Below are 20900 nucleotides of genomic sequence, written 5' to 3'. Positions count from 1 at the left end.
TTAGGAAATGATGTCAGTTTGAAAGAACCAAGGCCGAGTCTCAGAACACATAACTATACAGCTAGTAAAAAAATAAATAAAAAAAATCTAATTTTGAACACTTTTTTTTTTTTTTTTACCTTTTTTCTCCTAGACTTGAAGTTTGATTCAATTCGCTATTTGCAATAAAGTTTCGGATTTCTGAGAAATAGGAATCTTCTTTTTCATCTAAAAGTGCATGGTTTTCTGATTCAGAATTTGGGGATGAGACGCTAGTTCCATGGTGATTTCCAATTACTCCTGAGTGCTGACTCACTGGACAGGAAATAGAAAAATCAGAAAAAGTTAAGAATTATTAACACAACCAAACAAGTGTAAAGTCTTAGTTATTATAAAATCTTTTCCAGCCATAGGTCACCAAAAAATGTCCATTGATGGACCACCCCAATGTAATGGTATGAGTGGTGGCTAGAGAGGTGGCATCATTTTGGGGCAGCCAGAGTAATTGTCACTTCACATTCCCTCCCTCAGGATGACTGGTGAAGTCTTCGCCTGTGAAGACCGTCACAGACCAGTGAAGTTTAGATTTAATGCTCTGGTGAAATGCATCATGGTCTTTAAAGCCTAGAGACAGTCTGGCATGCTTAGCTGGATCATGGGAAGAAGGTTGTCAGACCTCTAGCTCACTCCCCACACATGTCTAAAAAGAAGTGGAGGCTCCTCAAGTCCAGGAAAGTCCACTAGCCAGTGTTGGATACTTTAGAAACCCAAGTTCTGGGCCTATTCACACACTCTAAAGAGCCAGCTGCATTACCTTGATAGAGAAAAGGCCTTTACGATCTCAGGAACCATAGAAATAGTCAAGAGGGTAGGGTAGCAGAGCAATGATCCCAACTTTATCCTTCTTATACGGATACTATCCCATTAGTGATTTCTGTGCATTACCCAATACTACTACTACATACCTGGAACGTTCTCATGTTCGTGTTTCTTAAGATGTCGATCCAAGTTTGTCTGCTGGCCAAAGCACCTATTACATAAGTGGCATTTGAAAGGCTTCTCTTTGTTATGTATGTTCCGTACGTGCCGCTGGAGATTGGAGGAAATGCTAAAAGACCGGTCACAATATTTACATCTGTAAAAACAAAGGAAAAAAAATTCAAAAATGCAACATTTTTGTTTGAGTTCTTCTATTACCCTCTGATTCTCCACCTTTCGAATGTAACAAAAGGTCAAGCTTGCCCTGCCAGTTATGTGGAGATAAGGAAAGTATGTAGCCCCTGATGACTTTCTTTGTAGCCCTCAGCAGGTGCGTCAATCACAAAGCACAACATTCAACAATATGGGAGAAACATATAGGACATTGTGCCAAAGTTTTTTGCTCTGTAAGCCTTAACCCTCTGGCCGATGGTTAAAGCCCTCGCAGATGGTGAGCAAGGGGCTTCATATAGTAAAACCACTATTAGGGCTCGGACTATATGGTGAAGGCTGTTGCCTGCTGGGACTGTAGTTGATGCCAGAATGGTCAGACAGTCTGCTTGTTGCTCCTTATCCCACATGCAATATCATGAGACATTGAATCAGGACCACAGTCCTAACATGTCCTATAACTTCTGCAGCTCTCTATATATACACGGATAGTGTGTGTGGGGACTTGGTAGTGGCTGGTAGAGGTTGGGTCGGAGGTGGGGATTAAGAATACAGAAGAAGTGGCTTTTGATTATGACAGCAATGGAGAAAGCTACAGGAAATAGGAAACAACTTTGTTCCAGTAGCTAAACAGAAAAGAATGGGGCTTGTATTTTACCGATGGACAGTCGTAACTATGACAATTTCCTCCCCTTGGAGTGCAAAGTTGATTATCTGTCTCATGGACAAGTCTGAAGGACCAGACATCCAAGTAGAGATGAGCGAATTCCCAAAAATGAGTTTCAGGTCCGATTCAGCAGAGTCGGCCATCAAATTAAATTCGGTCCAACTAAATTTGTTGTGAATCAAAAGTGCCCCGATTGCTTGAAAATTCTTGTCTGACTCGCTGATGTCTTCTAGGACTGTATCTATGTAAAATCCATCCCCTTTCACGCTTTTACGCCAAGTGACAGCAACATAAATGGGTAGAGGGATGGATAACCACAGTGCATTTTGGGAAGGTTGCCTGCAAGGCATTGGGGGAAGCCAAATGGTGGCCAAATAACACTGCCCATACAATAAACAAGGGTGTGTAGCTGCATTCTGTGTCACAATATGCCGCCATGTTGCTGTGATTTATGCACAACAAACACCAAAAGTTTCAGAATTTGGCAAATTCCAGAATTATGGAAAATTACCAAATTAGATTTGAGGAAAATTGATTTACTCATCGCTAGATCCAAGACATGTTCCTGCAGCCAAAGTATCAAAAACTGAAAGTTACCAAAATAAATTAATTTTTGGATGAAGTTTTTGGTAACTTCCCTTGTATCTAATGAATTTTCTGAGAAACTCTATCCAACTTTTTCCACGCTAAATGCTCTTTAGAATGAGCTAGTGTTGCTCAGTAAATGTCTTGACACAAGGGTGGGTTTCACAATTTCTAGACGGTTATGGGGGTGATGACCACTCCAGGAATAATTTTGGGATGCTAAGAGGGTTTACCAGTTCCTTTCTTCCTCATATCAGAGAATGGGGTAGGGGGATTCCTTAGCTGGAAGCAGTGGTCTAAGAGATGTCTTGCCCATATTTTTTTTTTAGACAGTACCTCCACAACATATTACATTAACTCTAGTTGTGTCCAGCCAGCTGTGATGGTCTCAAGGCTTCATGATAGAACATAGATTGGAGAATAGAGGAATTGCCTGGTTCCAAAATGGCCAGATAGGAGAAGAGCTAATGTCATATGCTGTGAACAGTAAAGTCAGGTCGATGGACCATGTATACCCCAAAATCTATAGTGGATTATGTGACCTTGCTGTAACTTCTTATGCCCCATTTTAATGCACCATGTGATCTGGCCCCTGGGTCACCAGAAGAGGCTCTAGTTGAGAGGCGCAGCTCTCTGCTCCCAATGATGAAAAATTGCAATTTTTTACAGACAAAAAGTAAAAATAACCTCCAGACTGTAACATAAATAGAACCAAAGTCACAAATTAAAACATTTTTGGCAGGTAAAATTGGCAACAAGCTGATGTTTTCTTTAATGAAGTAGGGAAGGCTGGTCCCTGCTACCTCACACTTAGATCGCACTTATTCCAGCACATAAAAATCAGAGGATAATGATTAATTCCCGTCCGTTTACTTAAGTCATTCAGCTCGCGTCTTACCATCCACTGTTCTGTTTGCTTAAATGGAGAGAAAGGCGTAAATGTTTTCTAAAGCTGACAGGTGTTGGTTTACCGGGCAGATTAAAATCATGTTTAAGACAAATTAATCCTGGCCGGTTCTGATACTTTATCTTAGCTACTTAACTCTGAGACAGCTGAAGGTGCCAACGTGTCACCTAATAAATTTACACTCTGGTCCCTCAGTAACGCACAATATCGTCCTTGATCATTTAGATGTCCTATAATATTTTATTCTGTTGCATAGGAAGATGGAAAATGTTCATGGACCGAACGGTCATGGCTACTGTGAAGCAGACCATGTACATAATAAGGACGTTCATATGATAAGCACAATACTGCAAAAGTAAGTAGTAGTGGAAGATTCAAAATCACTTATCTTCTGAAATACTCTGCCCTGCTCTGAATATGCTCCTTCCACCCTCTCGCTGTCTGTGGCCTTCATTCCCCTCCTCACATCATGGCACTGCCCCGGTCACATTCAGCCCCGACTTCACCAACATAATCCTAGGTCACGGCCTTCTGCAAAGTCAACACACTCCTCTCCTGAAATACTTGGTGCTGCCGAAGAACCTGCTCCTTCTACTATTAGTCTGTGACCCATTCAATGGACTTCATTTCTCTGCTTGCATCATGACCATGTCCCTATCTACAGTAATATAATCCCATTAGTTGACAGGTCACTGCCTCCTTCAAGATCAACTCACTCCTCTACTGCTGCTGTCCCAATTATGCCAATAATCTGATTGTTTTCAGTGCGTTCCACTTGAAAACTGGGCACATAAGGACTCTGTAGGAATTTATAAAGTCTCAATCTATGCACACAAATAGGGCTGGGCTGGTTGGTTGGAGCCCCATGCAGATCCTTCTATAGATTCCTACCTCCTTACAATTTGGGATAGTTTGTGCCCATATAAGAATGACTACTCAAACTAGGGTTGTGTAGCTGCATCCTGTGCAGCTGCCTCTTCATAGGTTTCAGCACCCAACGTAGGTTCAGGGTGCAAACTCTGAGTGCCCTGGCCAACGGGGCATGTGGCGCCCCCTTCCGGTATTGAGAGGTGATGCAATGCACAGATCCAACCCGACCCTGTACGCAAATCAAACATCTGTATTCAGTTTTAGATTTTTATTTCACAATATGCTGAGCTTAATCCTCACACAACTTCCCTTTAAATGAACGCCAAATCCGCAGAAGCCAAATTAGGACAAAACTCGATAATTCCAACATACATAACATTTACCAATCACTGCCAGCTATGATTTATAATATTTCCTATTAGTCACTCACAACCACATGACTGTCTTGTATTCTAGTTGTTTGTTTTTTTTAATTATTTTATATGTTCGTAATTGAGCCTTCTGAGCTTGCAGATGTGAACATACTGAGGCAAAAATTATCATTATTATTTTTTGAAAATTCATTCCAAGCAAATCGCTGAGCGGACTTTTTCACAAGATGGAACAGACGGTCGCAAAACAAACTTTCAAAACAATTAAGCTGACAGTCACAGTTGTCAGAGGGTGAAAGAAATCGATGACAATTAAATTGTTCTATAAACATCGGATCTCCGGGGAACTATTTCGACCAGAAGTCAGTCTATAGCCGAAGACTTACACAAAATACATATATTACTTTTTTTCTGGGACAAGCCAAGGGAAATAATTCATTGCTATCGCTAAGATTATGTTGGACCACTTTCTCTTGGACGTGCATATCAAGTCCATCTATCATGGTGGCAGCCATTTTTAAGGCTTGACTGTTCTCATGAGACTGCAACCAATGAAACATCTACGAGTACGTGGCATCATTGAGATTTATTGGAAGAGATTTAAGGACTAATCCTTATCTGGCATTGATGGAATGGTTAATGGGGGAAGCTGAATGTTGGGAAATTATAAAATGCCCAATTTAAAGCCGGACATTGTTCCATGACATAATGGGCGCAGGGGTTTAAAGATTCCCCTTCATGATGTCTACAAAAACTTGGGATCAGTCAACATGCATATTACTTTAGTGTAACAAATTGGCATTGTGATGATGGTTGACCATTGGTGATTGAGGACAACCACTCTCTGTTTCAATCAGAGGTTGTCACAGCTCCGCCTCTTTGAGTAACATAGATGAATAGTTCTACGATTTGTTGTAAGACTGCGTGTTATTCAAGTCACCCTCTGGGTTTTATCTATCTTTTGCACGTCTAGCAGTTCCATAGGAATGATTGGGTCTGTGATGTGCATGAAGACCTCTGGAAACCCCATTGTTGTAATGATAAGGTCGGGTCATAAACTGGTACCCAGTTTACAAACCACCTTATCGTTACAACAATGGGGTCTCCTGAACTCTTCATGCAGAGCACAGACAAATTCATTCCTATGGCAGCACTATTGAAATAACCTTGAAAATCCAGAGATCTAAAAGGGCCATGTAAAAAAAATTATAAAAATGGTCCCTGAACCCCATTCAAAACATGTCCAACCGTTACTCAGTGTCTGGTCCCGTAGATCAGAACGGTTTTGTTGTTTGGTATTATACGAAGAGTTATGGGATGCTACAGAATTGTTGCATGCATTTTTGGCTTTACAGTGGAACCTGACCATGCTAGAGTAAGCATGAAGTCGAACATATTCGACTTATAGTATAAAGAAATGTTGCTTTATCCCACCTGTATGGTTGTTCTCCTGTGTGGGTCCTGAGATGTCTTGTTAGATTTGCAGATCTTGGAAAGATTTTGCCACAGTACCTGATAATGAGACAAAACACAATTAATATATATACATGGCCAGACCTTGACCCTTATTAAGGATCCTCATCCAACGTGGAGACATGAGGGACCTGGTTTGTTAAGTCCTTGGAGATCAGCAAGATACTCTAGATTCTAAGACCCTGGCAATGTTAAGATCATCTTCTGACTGACATCAGAAAAGGACCCTCAACATCAGATCAACATCATGGTGCGAGATTGTTTCGAACCCATAGTAAAAGAATGGGCCACTGACCAAATGATACCAGTAAGTATTCATATCATATAAAAATATTTATTTAATAAGAATTGTAATACAGGAGAACATTGATGGGATGTTTGGGTGGTAAATACATTATGAGTAGATTGGCTAGGCATCATGGGTAATGTACCTGCAAGTATAGCGTTCTTTTCCTTTCCGTAGGATTGAATCTGATAGAGTTGGGGGTGGGGAGCGAAAGTTGAAAGGGTGGTGCGGGAGTGAGGGTAATGAACTTCCTGTGTCGGCTTTCAAGTTGGCAAAGCTTTCCAGCTTTTCAGTCATAGTTTCAATGGCTGACATCTATAGATAATAATAGAGAATACGTTAGAAGATCTGGTAAGGAGAATAATATTTAGGATTCACGATAACCTGTTTCCTTATACCACAGCTTCAGGACCTGATGTAGGATATATGAACGTTCTGGTATCCTTTTTACAGGTCACGTTTTCAGCCAAGTTACTCTCTGTAGGACAGTAGGTGCATGTGTGTGTTTGACAAGCCAGGGGCATTCCGAAACTTTAGAGATGCAAAATCCTAGGTACGAAATATTAGAAGATGGATGCAGGCCAAGGCTGTAAGGTCCTAAAAAGTGTCAATCATTTATTGGAGTTGAAAACGTGCTCAGAGCAGTAATCACTTATCTTTCCCCATTTGTATGCTCATATAAGTAAGCAGAGGTGTAGCTATTAAGGGGGCAAGTGTGGCATTTGCCCCAGGTCCTGGGTGTTGGAGGGATGGCACCATTCAGTCACTCTGCCTTAGACAGGGTATTTAGATACAGGGCTCGGTCAGCAAACTATCTTTGCCCCAAGTGAAGGAAAACTCAGCTACATCTCTGTAAAGGCCATTATACACGGGCCAATTATAGGGCAAATGAGCGGTCATATGAAGGCTCGTTCCCGATCATTGCCATGTGTAAACAGGGCAACGATCAGTCAATGAACAGCTGATCGTATCGTTTATGCAGACTGAAATATTATCGTTGGCAGCACATCTCCCCGTGTAAACATTGAGACGTGCTGCCAACATGATGGAAATGTATGGGGACGAGCGATCGTAGTAATGATTGCTTGTCCCCATGCATTGCTCCAGGAAAAAGGAGCAAACGAGCAGTCTCATGCATTGGCACTCTTTTGCATGGCCCATGTCGAACCGTGTAAAAAGCGCCTAAGTCAAATTACTCAGCATGTTTTACTTACACAGGATAAAGCTCCACCCTTTGTAAGTAAAACACGAAGTCTGTGCTTTATCTTGAGACATGATGGGAGTTACCTTCTTAGTAAAAAAATAATGGTATTTTGTATAACTTACATGAGTTAAAGGAGTTATCCTCTTTGAAAAATCCCTACTTATTAAAAATATCCTGTTACAATAAGCTGGTCACAAAGTCTCCCCCTGCTGGGATCCCCAGTGATCAGCTGTAATCTATGGAGAAACCTGGCAGTAAGTGTTCAATTTCCCTGCAGCGCCTCCACAGGGCAAATGAAGAATTACACAGTTTACATTAATATCGATGTATTGTCTGTGTAAGGCAAGACTGGACAAGTCCTCCAGAGCAAGAGATGCTTTTTGTGGACCTTCTCCGCTCTGGTCAAGAGATGAGCATCCTGCAGAGAGGATCCCCCTTTATAAACTCAACATTTTCCTCATAGGGGATATGAAAATCAGTTTTCTAAACTTGACAACCCCTTTAATGTTAATATTAAATTGTTAATGGAATTGCCCTTTAAAGGGATTGTTCGCAATGTAATGAAGGGGCTGTATCTCTCCAGCAAGCATAACATAGATCCGATAACTGATCTACAATTCTGTAATTTGATCGTCGTTTCTAAATCTGCGTTCTCCTGGAGAACATAACCTCTGCTTTTACAGTTAATACTTGAAGAAGCTTCTTGCAGATTATATTGCTTTGAGGAGAAAATGAAATACAACTTTGAACCGAAGCCAAAGAAACAGCAAAGGAGACGGTGAAGGAGCGGAAAATCGCAGGAAGCCATACATCAAATACTAGATGGTCTATTGTACAACAAGGGCTGACCTTTTGCACGTTTACAATACATTAAGCAAGACTCTCGGGACAACTGCAGTCAAGACATTGTTTTAGAAAGATATCATTATTAAAAAGCTGTTGTAATTACCAAATATAAATTGTAGCACGCTGGCAGCCACTCATGAACCCTATTAAATATAGTAATTAGCCATAAACTGTTTAAATCAATAGATTTATGCCCCACGGTGCGTACAGGCCGAAAAGACCAACATAAAACTCAAGTAAGTTCTACAGTTTAGCCCCAAGTGACTATTTCTAAGTGACTGAGCAACAGGAGAGGTAGAAAATGAGTTGAGGGAACATGTCCAATGGCACAGGGCAGGAACTTGAGCCGTATCCCTGCACTGACTGACCAGCAGGGGGTGGTCATGTTTCTCTTCTCCATAAAAATGTCTCGAATAAAGCCGTCTCCAGAGTCTTAAAGTGAAATCTATTTTTTTTTAAATTATTATTATTAATCTCAGCCTGTAAATATTACTTCTACTTATTTTTTAACCTTGGCTGCAAAATCATTAAAAGATCCTTAAGGACGTCATTATTCTTTACACTAAGCGCACACAAGCTACAAATGAAACCAGTGTCCTTACGTTGTAGTAAATGGGAATATTTTCTATTTTTATGTGAATGGTTATTAGAGAGGTCAAACCGGAAATAAAAATCTCTCACACACACACACGTCTCGATCGCTCTCACACAGCCACCGATCGCTCACACACAGCCACCGATCGCCCTCACACAGCCACAGATCGCTCTCACACAGCCACAGATCGCTCTCACACAGCCACAGATCGCTCTCACACAGCCACAGATCGCTCTCACACAGCCACAGATCGCTCTCACACAGCCACAGATCGCTCTCACACAGCCACAGATCGCTCTCACACAGCCACAGATCGCTCTCACACAGCCACAGATCGCTCTCACACAGCTACAGATCGCTCTCACACAGCTACAGATCGCTCTCACAGCCACCGATCGCTCTCACACAGCCACAGATCGCTCTCACACAGCTACAGATCGCTCTCACACAGCTACAGATCGCTCTCACAGCCACCGATCGCTCTCACACAGCCACAGATCGCTCTCACACAGCCACAGATCGCTCTCACACAGCTACAGATCGCTCTCACACAGCTACAGATCGCACTCACACAGCTACAGATTGCTCTCACACAGCTACAGATCGCTCTCACACAGCTACAGATCGCTCTCACATAGCTACAGATCGCTCTCACATAGCTACAGATCGCACTCACACAGCTACAGATCGCACTCACATAGCTACAGATCGCTCTCACATAGCTACAGATCGCTCTCACATAGCTACAGATCGCTCTCACACAGCTACAGATCGCTCTCACATAGCTACAGATCGCTCTCACACAGCTACAGATCGCTCTCACATAGCTACAGATCGCTCTCACACAGCTACAGATCGCACTCACATAGCTACAGATCGCTCTCACACAGCTACAGATCGCTCTCACATAGCTACAGATCGCTCTCACATAGCTACAGATCGCTCTCACACAGCTACAGATCGCTCTCACACAGCTACAGATCGCTCTCACACAGCTACAGATCGCTCTCACACAGCTACAGATCGCTCTCACATAGCTACAGATCGCTCTCACATAGCTACAGATCTCTCTCACATAGCTACAGATCGCTCTCACACAGCTACAGATCGCTCTCACATAGCTACAGATTGCTCTCACATAGCTACAGATCGCTCTCACATAGCTACAGATCGCTCTCACATAGCTGTGTCTATCTATCCTGCAGTATTTGATGGCACCTCAGAGCGCGCGCAGTCCGGCCATGGTAGCCACTGCTTATCTCTCTGATAACCTATAGGTGACGCTCCAGTGTTTGTTAACCAATATGGACTACAAGACTCTTCCTGAGCCCCTTTTGCTGGTATTAACTGGCTGCTCTGTCATATCAGATCCTTTACAAGTAAATCTCACCACTATTTTAAAGCAGACAAACACAGGATGTTTCTGGCGGGCCAGCTGCCATTATCCAGTCATCTAGAAGGAAAATCACTGGAAGTTATTAACTATAAGTTGGCGGGGATGTGAAACAATGAGGGGGTCTATGTTTAGAAGTGAGGTGGGAAACTCTGTGGATTTCTCTGGAAGAATGACCTGCCTGAAAAATATCATTGTTGAATATATATTAAAAAAAAAAAAAAAAAAAATCAAGGTTCTTGGACGACGGCCTCAAATCTCTTTGTCTTCTAAGCAATGAAGTCACCGAGTAGCTTAGGTCTTCTTCAGCTGTGATCATGTGGGTTCAAGGCTACATAGATTACATCATAATCCATGGTAGCTGTACATGAAGATAGTCCGTCAACGAATGGACTGATGAGATTATAATTTTTATGGCACAGAATATTAGTATGTATGGCAATCTGGACTGTCAAAGCATGCTGGGAGTTGTAGTTTCAAAACAGCTGGATTGCCATATGTTGGAGACCACTGTCACAGACATAGATTTATGCTGATGGATCTTGTTGACGCTAGAGAGCTTTGACAGGCACTTAATCCCTTCCTATTGAAATAACAACTTTACTCAATAAAGGATGCATTAGGATGGTCAAATCCATTCTTTTTTTCACCTTCCCATCTAATGAGCTGGATAGATGTAGAATTCTACTATTGTAAGATGGATGTCATATTCAGAGGAGAACTATAGAGACACCATTTTTCATTTTAATGGTCCAATCAATACTAGGTCACCAGGCCAATGATAACTTATATGCTCTAACTGATCATATTAGGTCAACGGGCATTGACTTTTAGCTCTATAGTGTTAGACCCAAAGTCTATAAACCTTGGAGTGTGGTGTCTGCGTTCAGCCCCAAATTACCACTTGGATAGTCAACTGGAAAGAAATGTTATTCAGACCTCACGAAATGAGTTATTGTAATGTAAAAAAACATCAAACGAAAGAAGTCATTTACCTGGGGGTGGAAAAGGAGTGGAGATGGTCGTAAATATTTGTCCTTCAATGTCCCCACAGGGTCTGTCACCTTTCGCTTTTCCACCCTGCTGGACAGCAACACATAGGGTTACGTACCCCAAATAATAACAGTAGTTGTAAAACAGAATAACAATATATTAATGATAGCAATAGTGAAGCAATATATGGGTGGTTTGGTTCAGATGGCCCCTTTTAAAATGGCCTATTAGGGCATTCTGAGTCAATAGGTTTGGTACCCCCCTCTCCCACCCTAATCAGCCAGAGCAGAAAGCTGCTACAAAGAGCATATTACATTGTATTTCAATGGGCACCTCACAATATTTAATTGCCCTTGGAGTGGGGCTGTAGTGAGTACTCGCCAGCTGCTTCCATTAGTGATACCAGCTGATGGCGGGTGTCTTAATATTCATTCTTATCAGCCCATCATTGGGAAACCCATTTATGCAAAAAGGGGTTGTCCAAAGTGTACAATCCCTTTAAAGGAAAACTCTGCTGGACACTGGAGTCGTCCATCATTTTTTTTCAGCCAGTCAGAACATGTGAGATAAGGTGGCCGACAGAATACAATTGTTGGTCTCCATGTTCTTGTGGAGATCCAGAACTGGATTGTAAACTGCGAGGTAACGTTTGTGGTATTTTTCCTGTAGAATTTGCCAGGAGCTGGTAAGAGGTATAATGATATAACTAAGCATAGGTTCAATGCAAAAAATATTTAAAATAAATAGCAGGTAAAAAAGTAAAAATAACGGATCTCTAGAATTTTTTTTTTAGAGTACAAAGGAAACACACAAGTGAAGGATCCCCTTTCATATATATTTTGACATGTTAGAAGATGCCATCATTGGGGGCTCTTGTTTTGGGACCCCCGTCCTTCGCTAGTAGTAATGGGCCATTGATCCCCGAGTCTGTAAGTTTTGCCCATTGAAGTTAATGGGACTGCTGCATAAAGCCAAAGATCTTAAAATAAAAAAAAAATGGACCACTGTGCCCACTTCATACTAGCCAATGGTTGGGCTCCCAAAGCCATGCCACCACCACCAATGACATCTTCTAAACCCTTAAAATGGCTCGTTCATGAAGTAAATAGTCTTTCCACAATATATTTGCATCAGCTTATGCTTTCATTAACACAAGCATAGGGGATGAGGCATTGTACAATGTTCCTTTCTTATTTTAGCTTATCAACCTGAGATAAAACTTCCGTTGTTGCAAATATCAGATCTGAGCAAACAGTAGGCTTCAATCCAGTACCTATATAGCAATGTATGTACTCAAGAGCTAGAACATATCCCTGAATGAATCAATCATAGTACGTAACACTTCTAAGTTTACAGAAGATTAATATCATAAATCATAATATCTCAATCCATCCGGCTCGTGTGACAAGAACAGGGCCAGACCCATTGATACGTGATATACTGCAGTTGGATGAGAACATTTCCTGTAATTTAACGAGTTAACATCCTTTCCGTTCTTGGTGGAGCCTCAGCTCTTCAAGACAGTGAAATAATCGGAACCTTCCTCGATAGGATGCTCATTAAACTGGTCAACACCGCACTATATTTAGCAGTGAGACAGAGCACAGACCTAGCCATAATATGTGTCACAAGCAAAGAGAGAAGATAAGCCCGACAAATAGATCATCAGATTGTGTGCAGACCCTACATAAAGGAGAATATTGTTAAAATTTGTATTCAAATGTAACAAACAGGAAAAATGAGCACTCAATTTACAATAATTTCCCATGCAACTTAATATACGCATCTGAATTAGGTAAAGGTATGTTAATACCTGTAAATGGGGTCCATGAAGAAGGGAGAAGGTTTTGCGTAATGAAGAGGCGGCTGTTGAGGAAGAGGCGGTGGAGGAATTTTTGAAAGCATTTCTCCAGACATGGCTTTCCGGTCACCATACATATGGTTTTTACGCGCCTCCCTTGCCCCATTTTGACTGGCTCGACTTCTGTTACCAATGCTGAGGTCCAAAGGTTGCTCCTCTCCTGAGGATGGTTGTGCCAAAACCTTAGTTGGTATTAAGGGGGACTTAATCTCTTTTGGTTTGGTCGTGAGATCAAACGGGGACTCTGAACTTGAGCTGCCAACTTTCTGAAGGTCTCTAGGAGACTTTGGTTCAGCTTTCACCAGCAAATTGTGATTCATTGTCCGATCAGTAAAAGCTGGGTATAAAGAATGGGGAAAGTTCGGGAGAAACTGAAAGGGGAACATGGAATGATAGGGGAGGGAACCCATTTTTTTTTCTTGCATCCCCATAAATCCAGGTCCAAAATATTTCTCTGCTATAGAGGCAATAGCTTTAATAGAGTCATTTGCTGCCCCCATGGATGGAAGTAACTGCTCTTCTGGAGGAGGAAAGAAGGAATGTTGAGAGTAGAAGAATGGCCTCTCTGTAATATTGTTATTAGAACTACTAGAGACAGAGCTACTAACAATGTCTTGTTTGTTTTCTATGGTTTTGCTCTTTTCTTTGTTTTTGTCTCTTTCACTATCTATATCACTATCTAAGTCAGACCCAGTGGTGGTATCCAGATCTGTCCCCGAAGTTGTGTTCACATCTTCGAAGTCACTTCCATCGGATAGATCGCTGCTCCTAGACTTATGTTTCTCTATGTATGAATCTTCCATACGGTTTTCAAATTTTTCCTCCAGTGAAAGTGGCTGGTTACTATTGTTGCTGTTCAAAGAGGGCATAAGGGAAAGTTGGGGATTACCTAATGGACTGGGAAGCTTTCCATCTCGTGTATGGTTCATGGGGTTTTTGAGTAGCGCAGAAGGGGGTAATAAAGGTGGCCGGGGATACAATGAAGGAGGGAAAATTCCTGGAAATCCTGGTGCCAAAGGAAAAGGCGGAGGAGCAGGTGAAAATGGCAAACTACCCGGATGTGCCCTGGAAGAAAAATAGTCATTGAAAGCAAGGCTAGCGTGATTCATGTTTGGAGAAGGTTTAGACTTGTCCATCAAAGAACTTGGTGTCAAGGGCAGACCATGGCCAAACATTCCACCAGGATTGTAATGGTTTTTGCCTTCACAGAAGCGCCGGTGCTTGTTAAGGGAGGAGGTAGTGCTAAACATCTGTCCACAGTCCTTACACTTAATCTGTGTACGGCAGTCTGCGTGCATTCGTTTGTGACGACACAGGTTGGAGAACTGTGTGTACGATTTATGGCAGACCTCACCTGGAACACCAACAGAAACCAAAACAAAAGCAATATAAAATAAAAACATAAAGACTGTGTGAACATAATTTATCTGGTTATTTCTTTCATTTTACATATAAATAATCAACAAAGTCGAGAAAAATTTACATGTTGTTAAATCAAGGCTAAGGCTTCACAGCAACACAAAGTCATCTGCAATTCGGAGTACAATCACAGCATTACCGACCTGGTAAAAAAAAATAATCTGACATGGACACATTTTTTGTAATGAGTCGTGATAATTTTCGTGGCCATAATTTACCCGTAAATTGAGGAGGACTCGTGTTACCATGGAGCTCTAACCTAACATTCATGAATCTCAACATTAAGGTTATGAAATTATGTAAAAAATACATTTATGTAAATAATTATCAAGTGGTAGGTAAAATATTCAATTGCGGTTGACCCAAAAGGTTAAATATTTTCTCTGTCTTTTTCATTGTTTCGAGTTTTCGAAAATGAATTAAAATAATTTCTAGAATCAAGCTTTTTTTTTTTTATCTCTTATAATTTAGGTTTTGTTTACTTTTTTCTTAATCAGATTAAAAAAAATGGACCTGTATTCCCATTAACATCCCAAATTTTTATTACTGGATATTACGTGAGAACCCATACAAGATAATTTATTATCCAGGATGCTGCACAATATATAAAAGCATGACGATTGTTGGTTCACTGCCCGGGATCTGCAGTTGGGAATGGCGGATTAACACACTGTGAAGTTCTGAGTTGGCAATGTACCGTGTCCCAAAAATTACTTTGCTAGCAGAAAATGACGACTATGTTATTATTCTTTATTTTGACTTTAATGGAAATGTCATGGGGCTCCCAGTGGTGGGTCCTGAGGACCAGGATAAAGAAGAGACAAGCAAATGGCTCCATTGCCCACATCTGGACATTCTGACTTTTGGGGAGGGGGTTGCATTCAGGGATGAAAAGGTATAGTGGTTTGGCGGAGGCTTGGAAGCTGCTCTATTTAAGGAACAAAATAATAATTTGTCAGTCTAAAAAAACTTAAGGAACATTGTAGATTGACCTGCGAATATTACTGGAAGTCTCAAATGCCCTCTTAAGACATGTTTTGCAAATAGATTTGGGGCTCCAAATCAGGGTTCCCTTTTTAATAGACACAAATAAATACATAATTCCCCGCTTAAAAGAATAAAAAACAAATAATAAAAAATTATCTGTACAATTGAAATCTACATAGGTGTAGCTGCCTTTGTATTCTATCTCAGTAGAGGAATGAACAGTTGATTGAAGAGAAACGGAAAATGTATACAAAAAGCCCAGAACATCCATTCACTTGGAAGACGTGACACTGATGAGGAATGAAGCACAAAGGAAGAAGTCGTTTCACAGACTGATGCAATATTTATTTAGTGCCTCACAGACATCAAAAAATTCCTAGTGAATGGATAAGTTCCAGTCTTGTCATGATTATCGAGTAATATTACATAGTACAGGGGAGAATTCTAACTAATGAGCATGACACAAAGTATGGCGTCACCTGGTAGACTCCATATCTCCAAATCATCAAGATAAACAAGTTTCCTATATTATCTCCATTAAAATCTTGTACTGTATACACTTCCAGGACTGTCCAAGAGCTTATAGATAACAGTCTCTTAAAATTCCATTGTAAAAATTTGTGAGGGCTGTGGGGACTATGCTACCGGTGACCTAGCGTTTATTCTAGACTTACTCAAATGTATCTTCAAGAACTCAGCCAACTAGACCGTTGAATGATATGTTTAGACTTCACCCCTACTGGAAGACTGATCAACATTAAGGTCAATTTTACTAAGGACATGGAATCATAAGGACTAGGAGTTTTACAACGATCATATTATAAAATACACCAAGGATCCAGTGGCGTCGAGGAATTAGAGAGATTGTCATACAGAAAGAGGTTTATACCCTTTTTGCAACCGGTGAAGCCACACATGGGCCTAGTAGGTAAGGGGGGCCACTGCCGCAATGAAAACAGGCACCAGCATCCTACTTTCTATTAGATTACACGTAAGGAACTGAACTAATGAATTTCATAGCTAACAATTACTGGAGAATTGCTAGAGATACTTATGGGGGGTGCTCTATAATAGGAGCTATTAGAGCGCAAAGGGCCTATATTCTGTTCTTGCATGGGGGCCCTCTGTTGTCTTTGTCCACCCTGTCCAAAAATGAATAAACTTAAAACACTGAAATACCAAAAAGTCTTTTTTGGGGGGATGGCTGGAAAAAAAACCTGTATTGTGTTCTCTTCCCCGGGCAAAAAATGAAATTTCAGCTTTTGGCCAGTCCAATTAAGTGGTTGGTAGTTGTAGTATTTCTCATGTTGCCAGACAGGGGGCTCTCATTTTTCATGTTGTCATGGGCAGCTCAGGATTCAGCTGAGGCCTAGTAGAGGATGACGACATTCAGGTATGTACAACTTTTCAGAATATGTTGTGGTACATGTGTGGGGCCTAAAGCTGCTTTTTCAGTTTTTGCCCAAAGTTACACTTTAATTACATCTACATATTAAAAAGTCTTGGAGAACATTCTCAGAAAGAATGGAAATTCTAAATACGAGCAAGACAACTTACATATGAAAGGTTTGACAGTACTATGAATGTGCTTATGTTGCTTGAGACCTGACGAGGTGGCAAAAGTCTTGCCACAGTCAGGACACGCGTGTGCCCTGGCTCCAACGTGTTGGGAACGGATGTGTCTCTGGAGGTTGCTTGGGTCAGTGAAGACCTAAAAAAAATAAAATAAATACAAATTACCCGTTACAAGATGTAAAAATAAATTGATATGTAGTTTCTAATGATAAAGGAAAGTATAGAGAGAGTACACTATGACCTATTACAAGGAGAATCTTTTATAAATTCTTATTATTCTTTACATTTAGAACAATGGGTTATTCTAGCTACAGAGTGATAAATTGGACTCCAGAATAACACTATATATTGCAAAGCTCGTAGTTTTACTAGACGATGCTTTGACTAGATCAACTTCTGAACATCCAACATTCCAGTTGTGGATTTGCATTTAAGTTAATTAAGGGACTTTGGCAGAACACTCAATAATATAAATATTATGGGTTTCCTATAAGGGGCTTTCTGAATTCGAATAACTAAATTATTGTCCTTTCCATGCTATATCGCAAGTTCTTACTAAACACGTCATGTTATATTTCAGACTATCAAACTGTAATATACACAAAGGATAGTCAGGAATTTCCATTACCCCTGGATAGAACATAGAATTGTTTTATGGACACAGACATGGGGGGGGGGGGGGGGGAGGGGGGGTGATAATTGTTTTAAAGTGCAAAGTGAATACACATATCAGTCTTATAATCGATATCAAGGAAAAAATATGAAAATCGCTAAATTTTTGTAAAAAGTATTAGGTGGAAAATCCTTTGCAACTATGTCACCCGAATGCTAGAATAATGGGAAGCCAATTCACTCGATGCAAACAAATAATGGATGAAATTGTATCTTACTTATCTACTGTATATGACAGAAATACAGTGATCAGACTTCTAGTCTTAAAGAGCCACAAGATAAGAGTGGCATCTAATTCATGTATCCCCTTATATTAGATAATGATAGTGGGCAGGTTTAAGTGAAAAATTGCCTATTTCTAGAACCGGTCCACCATAAGCGGTTCCGATCAGGAGTCATATTATAAGATTTTACTTGAACCTATTATACGAACATCTAAACTCTCAGTATATAGATGGACTGAGTAAGGTATACATTTGGGCAGAAAAAAGTGAGGTTAAAAGGACTTTCCGACCTATAGGCAACATTTTAGTACTGGTGTGTACATTACAGTTGTCTTTTACTACCTTTTTAAGACTGGCTTCAGTTTTGATGCAGTTTTTGGTGCATTTTTTTTTTTGGGCCTAAACCTGGAGTGAATCCAAAAAGAAGTAAAAGTATAAAGAAAGGACTGATTGATACAGATACTCTCTTTAGCATCGACTCTTCAGTATCAATGCTTAAAGAGGCTCTGTCACCAGATTTTGCAACCCCTATCTGCTATTGCAGCAGATAGGCGCTGCAATGTAGATTACATTAACGTTTTTATTTTTAAAAAACGAGCATTTTTGGCCAAGTTATGACCATTTTTGTAGTTATGCAAATGAGGCTTGCAAAAGTCCAAGTGGGTGTGTTTAAAAGTAAAAGTCCAAGTGGGCGTGTATTATGTGCGTACATCGGGCGTTTTTAATACTTTTACTAGCTGGGCGCTCTGAAGAGAAGTAACATCCTCTTCTCTTCAGAACGCCCAGCTTCTGACAGTGCAGATCTGTGACGTCACTCACAGGTCCTGCATCGTGTCGGCCACATCGGCACCAGAGGCTACAGTTGATTCTGCAGCAGCATCAGCGTTTGCAGGTAAGTCGATCTTACCTGCAAACGCTGATGCTGCTGCAGAATCAACTGTAGCCTCTGGTGCCGATGTGGCCGACACGATGCAGGACCTGTGAGTGACGTCACAGATCTGCACTGTCAGAAGCTGGGCGTTCTGAAGAGAAGAGGATGTTACTTCTCTTCAGAGCGCCCAGCTAGTAAAAGTATTAAAAACGCCCCGATGTACGCACATAATACACGCCCACTTGGACTTTTACTTTTAAACACACCCACTTGGACTTTTGCAAGCCTCATTTGCATAACTACAAAAATGGTCATAACTTGGCCAAAAATGCTCGTTTTTTAAAAATAAAACGGTTACTGTAATCTACATTGCAGCGCCTATCTGCTGCAATAGCAGATAGGGGTTGCAAAATCTGGTGACAGAGCCTCTTTAAGCTTAAAAAACTGCATGTGTGAACCCAGCCTAAAAATAGGTTGGGATATGCTGCCCAATTTCTTCTATTTTTGTCGATGGGTGAAACTATATTAAAGGAATACCATGCAGCAGAGCTGTGTTGTATCCAAGGCCGGTTATTTAAAACAAAAATGGGAAAAAAGTGTTTTTGGATTCATAGAGCAAACTCTATATAGTTATACCAAAAACTCTAATGTAACCCCAATCTGCAGCCGTAAAATGGTGCTGTAACCCATTGAGACATAGCTCTGTTCTAAAGGAACATGGGAATATTTGCAAGTTATATTAACACTGAGAAAATGGAAACCTTCATAAAATAAAATTGACTTTTTTTTTTCTGAAATGAATATCATAAAGTATATAGCACACACCTAAAGTTCAAATGTGCAAAGTTTTGGGAAGCTGCAAATAAGATATCACGTGTATTTCTTGCTTTTTTTTTTCATGTTATTGAAAGCTGTCCTTCTGACAAGGGGAACTGTGGTGGCATTCGGACAACCATTGTTCCTTATACTGTCTTGATTACATGTATGGATCAAGTCAAGATGCCTTGGCCAGATAAAGCCACTTGGGTTTACTCCATTGGCAGGAAGACAGGAAAAGCAAACTGAGATCCACGGTGGTGTCATCTAACCAATGCAATGCAAGGAATGTTAACCGTTCTTTGGATATGTTCCCGAAGGAATGGGGAGCATACCTAAGGAACAAAAAAAAGCGCTCTTTGAGTCCTCTTGGCTTTACCACAGTTCAACCAGAAGAAGGAATCTCATAACACTTATCAATGTGATACTTAGAGTGTTTCGGAGATTTAATGAAGGTGCCACCCGAAACCTTGCACTTGTGACCGTGTGTGATCATACAATAAATGTAACTATGTCATAACACTGACGTCTACTTTAGGTGTGTGAGGTTCCGCTTCAGTGTTGTTGTTGCAGTTCAAATATATGGGTAATCTGGAAGGAAGATCACTTGGGAACCAGGACTCGTTCTGCAAAGGACATACGTGAGACACAGATCATTCCAAGCGTCAGCCTTGGGTCACACGTTCAAGGACATCACAATGATAATGAAGAAAAAAAAAAAAAGTAATGGGTGATCAGTACCTTTACGCAGTTCTCACATTCGAATCGCTTGCCGCTGTCATGTGACATTTGGTGGCGAATCAGATTTGATTTCCAGTTGAAGGCTTTGGGGCACTGGTCACATTTGTACTCCCTCTCTTCTGTATGAATTATCATATGTTGTTCCAAACTGCAAAGAACACATGGTTGGCCAAAAAATAAGAAGGACAAATGCCACCTCTACGGTCACATCTCATCAGCTTTATTCTTCAGTGCAACTACATAGATATTTGAGCATGGAATATTTGAAATACAATAATATTCTGATATTCACTGGTCATGCTACCTAGCCCCATCGAACACTAGGTCTTGAAAATTGCAGTACAGCAATTCACTTGTGCAAGGAAATCTTATAGACGTCAATAGAAGTTTCAGTTCATTAACTACAAAATTTTCTT

General features: G+C 40.7%; 1 protein-coding gene across 5 annotated transcripts in view; it reads right to left on the bottom strand.

The window, feature by feature from the left end:
* PRDM16 (PR/SET domain 16) overlaps positions 1–20900 on the bottom strand; it is a 500485-nt gene that overhangs the window by 16717 nt on the left and 462868 nt on the right. For 3 of the 5 annotated variants that reach the window (XM_075839396.1, XM_075839395.1, XM_075839399.1), the window contains 9 exons: positions 20485–20632; positions 20271–20369; positions 17143–17296; positions 13132–14533; positions 11321–11408; positions 6433–6602; positions 5963–6040; positions 945–1114; positions 120–294 (listed from right to left, as the gene is read on the bottom strand). In XM_075839396.1, the coding sequence (XP_075695511.1) occupies positions 120–294; positions 945–1114; positions 5963–6040; positions 6433–6602; positions 11321–11408; positions 13132–14533; positions 17143–17296; positions 20271–20369; positions 20485–20632 (2484 nt within the window). The remainder of the gene's footprint in view (positions 1–119; positions 295–944; positions 1115–5962; positions 6041–6432; positions 6603–11320; positions 11409–13131; positions 14534–17142; positions 17297–20270; positions 20370–20484; positions 20633–20900) is intronic. The other 2 variants (XM_075839400.1, XM_075839397.1) reach the window with 1 other exon arrangement.

This window comes from Rhinoderma darwinii, chromosome 10 (assembly GCF_050947455.1).
Source record: "Rhinoderma darwinii isolate aRhiDar2 chromosome 10, aRhiDar2.hap1, whole genome shotgun sequence".
NCBI classification, from domain to species: domain Eukaryota; kingdom Metazoa; phylum Chordata; class Amphibia; order Anura; family Rhinodermatidae; genus Rhinoderma; species Rhinoderma darwinii.
Note: the sequence above shows the minus strand (reverse complement) of the source record. Positions and strands in the feature narration are given on the sequence as shown.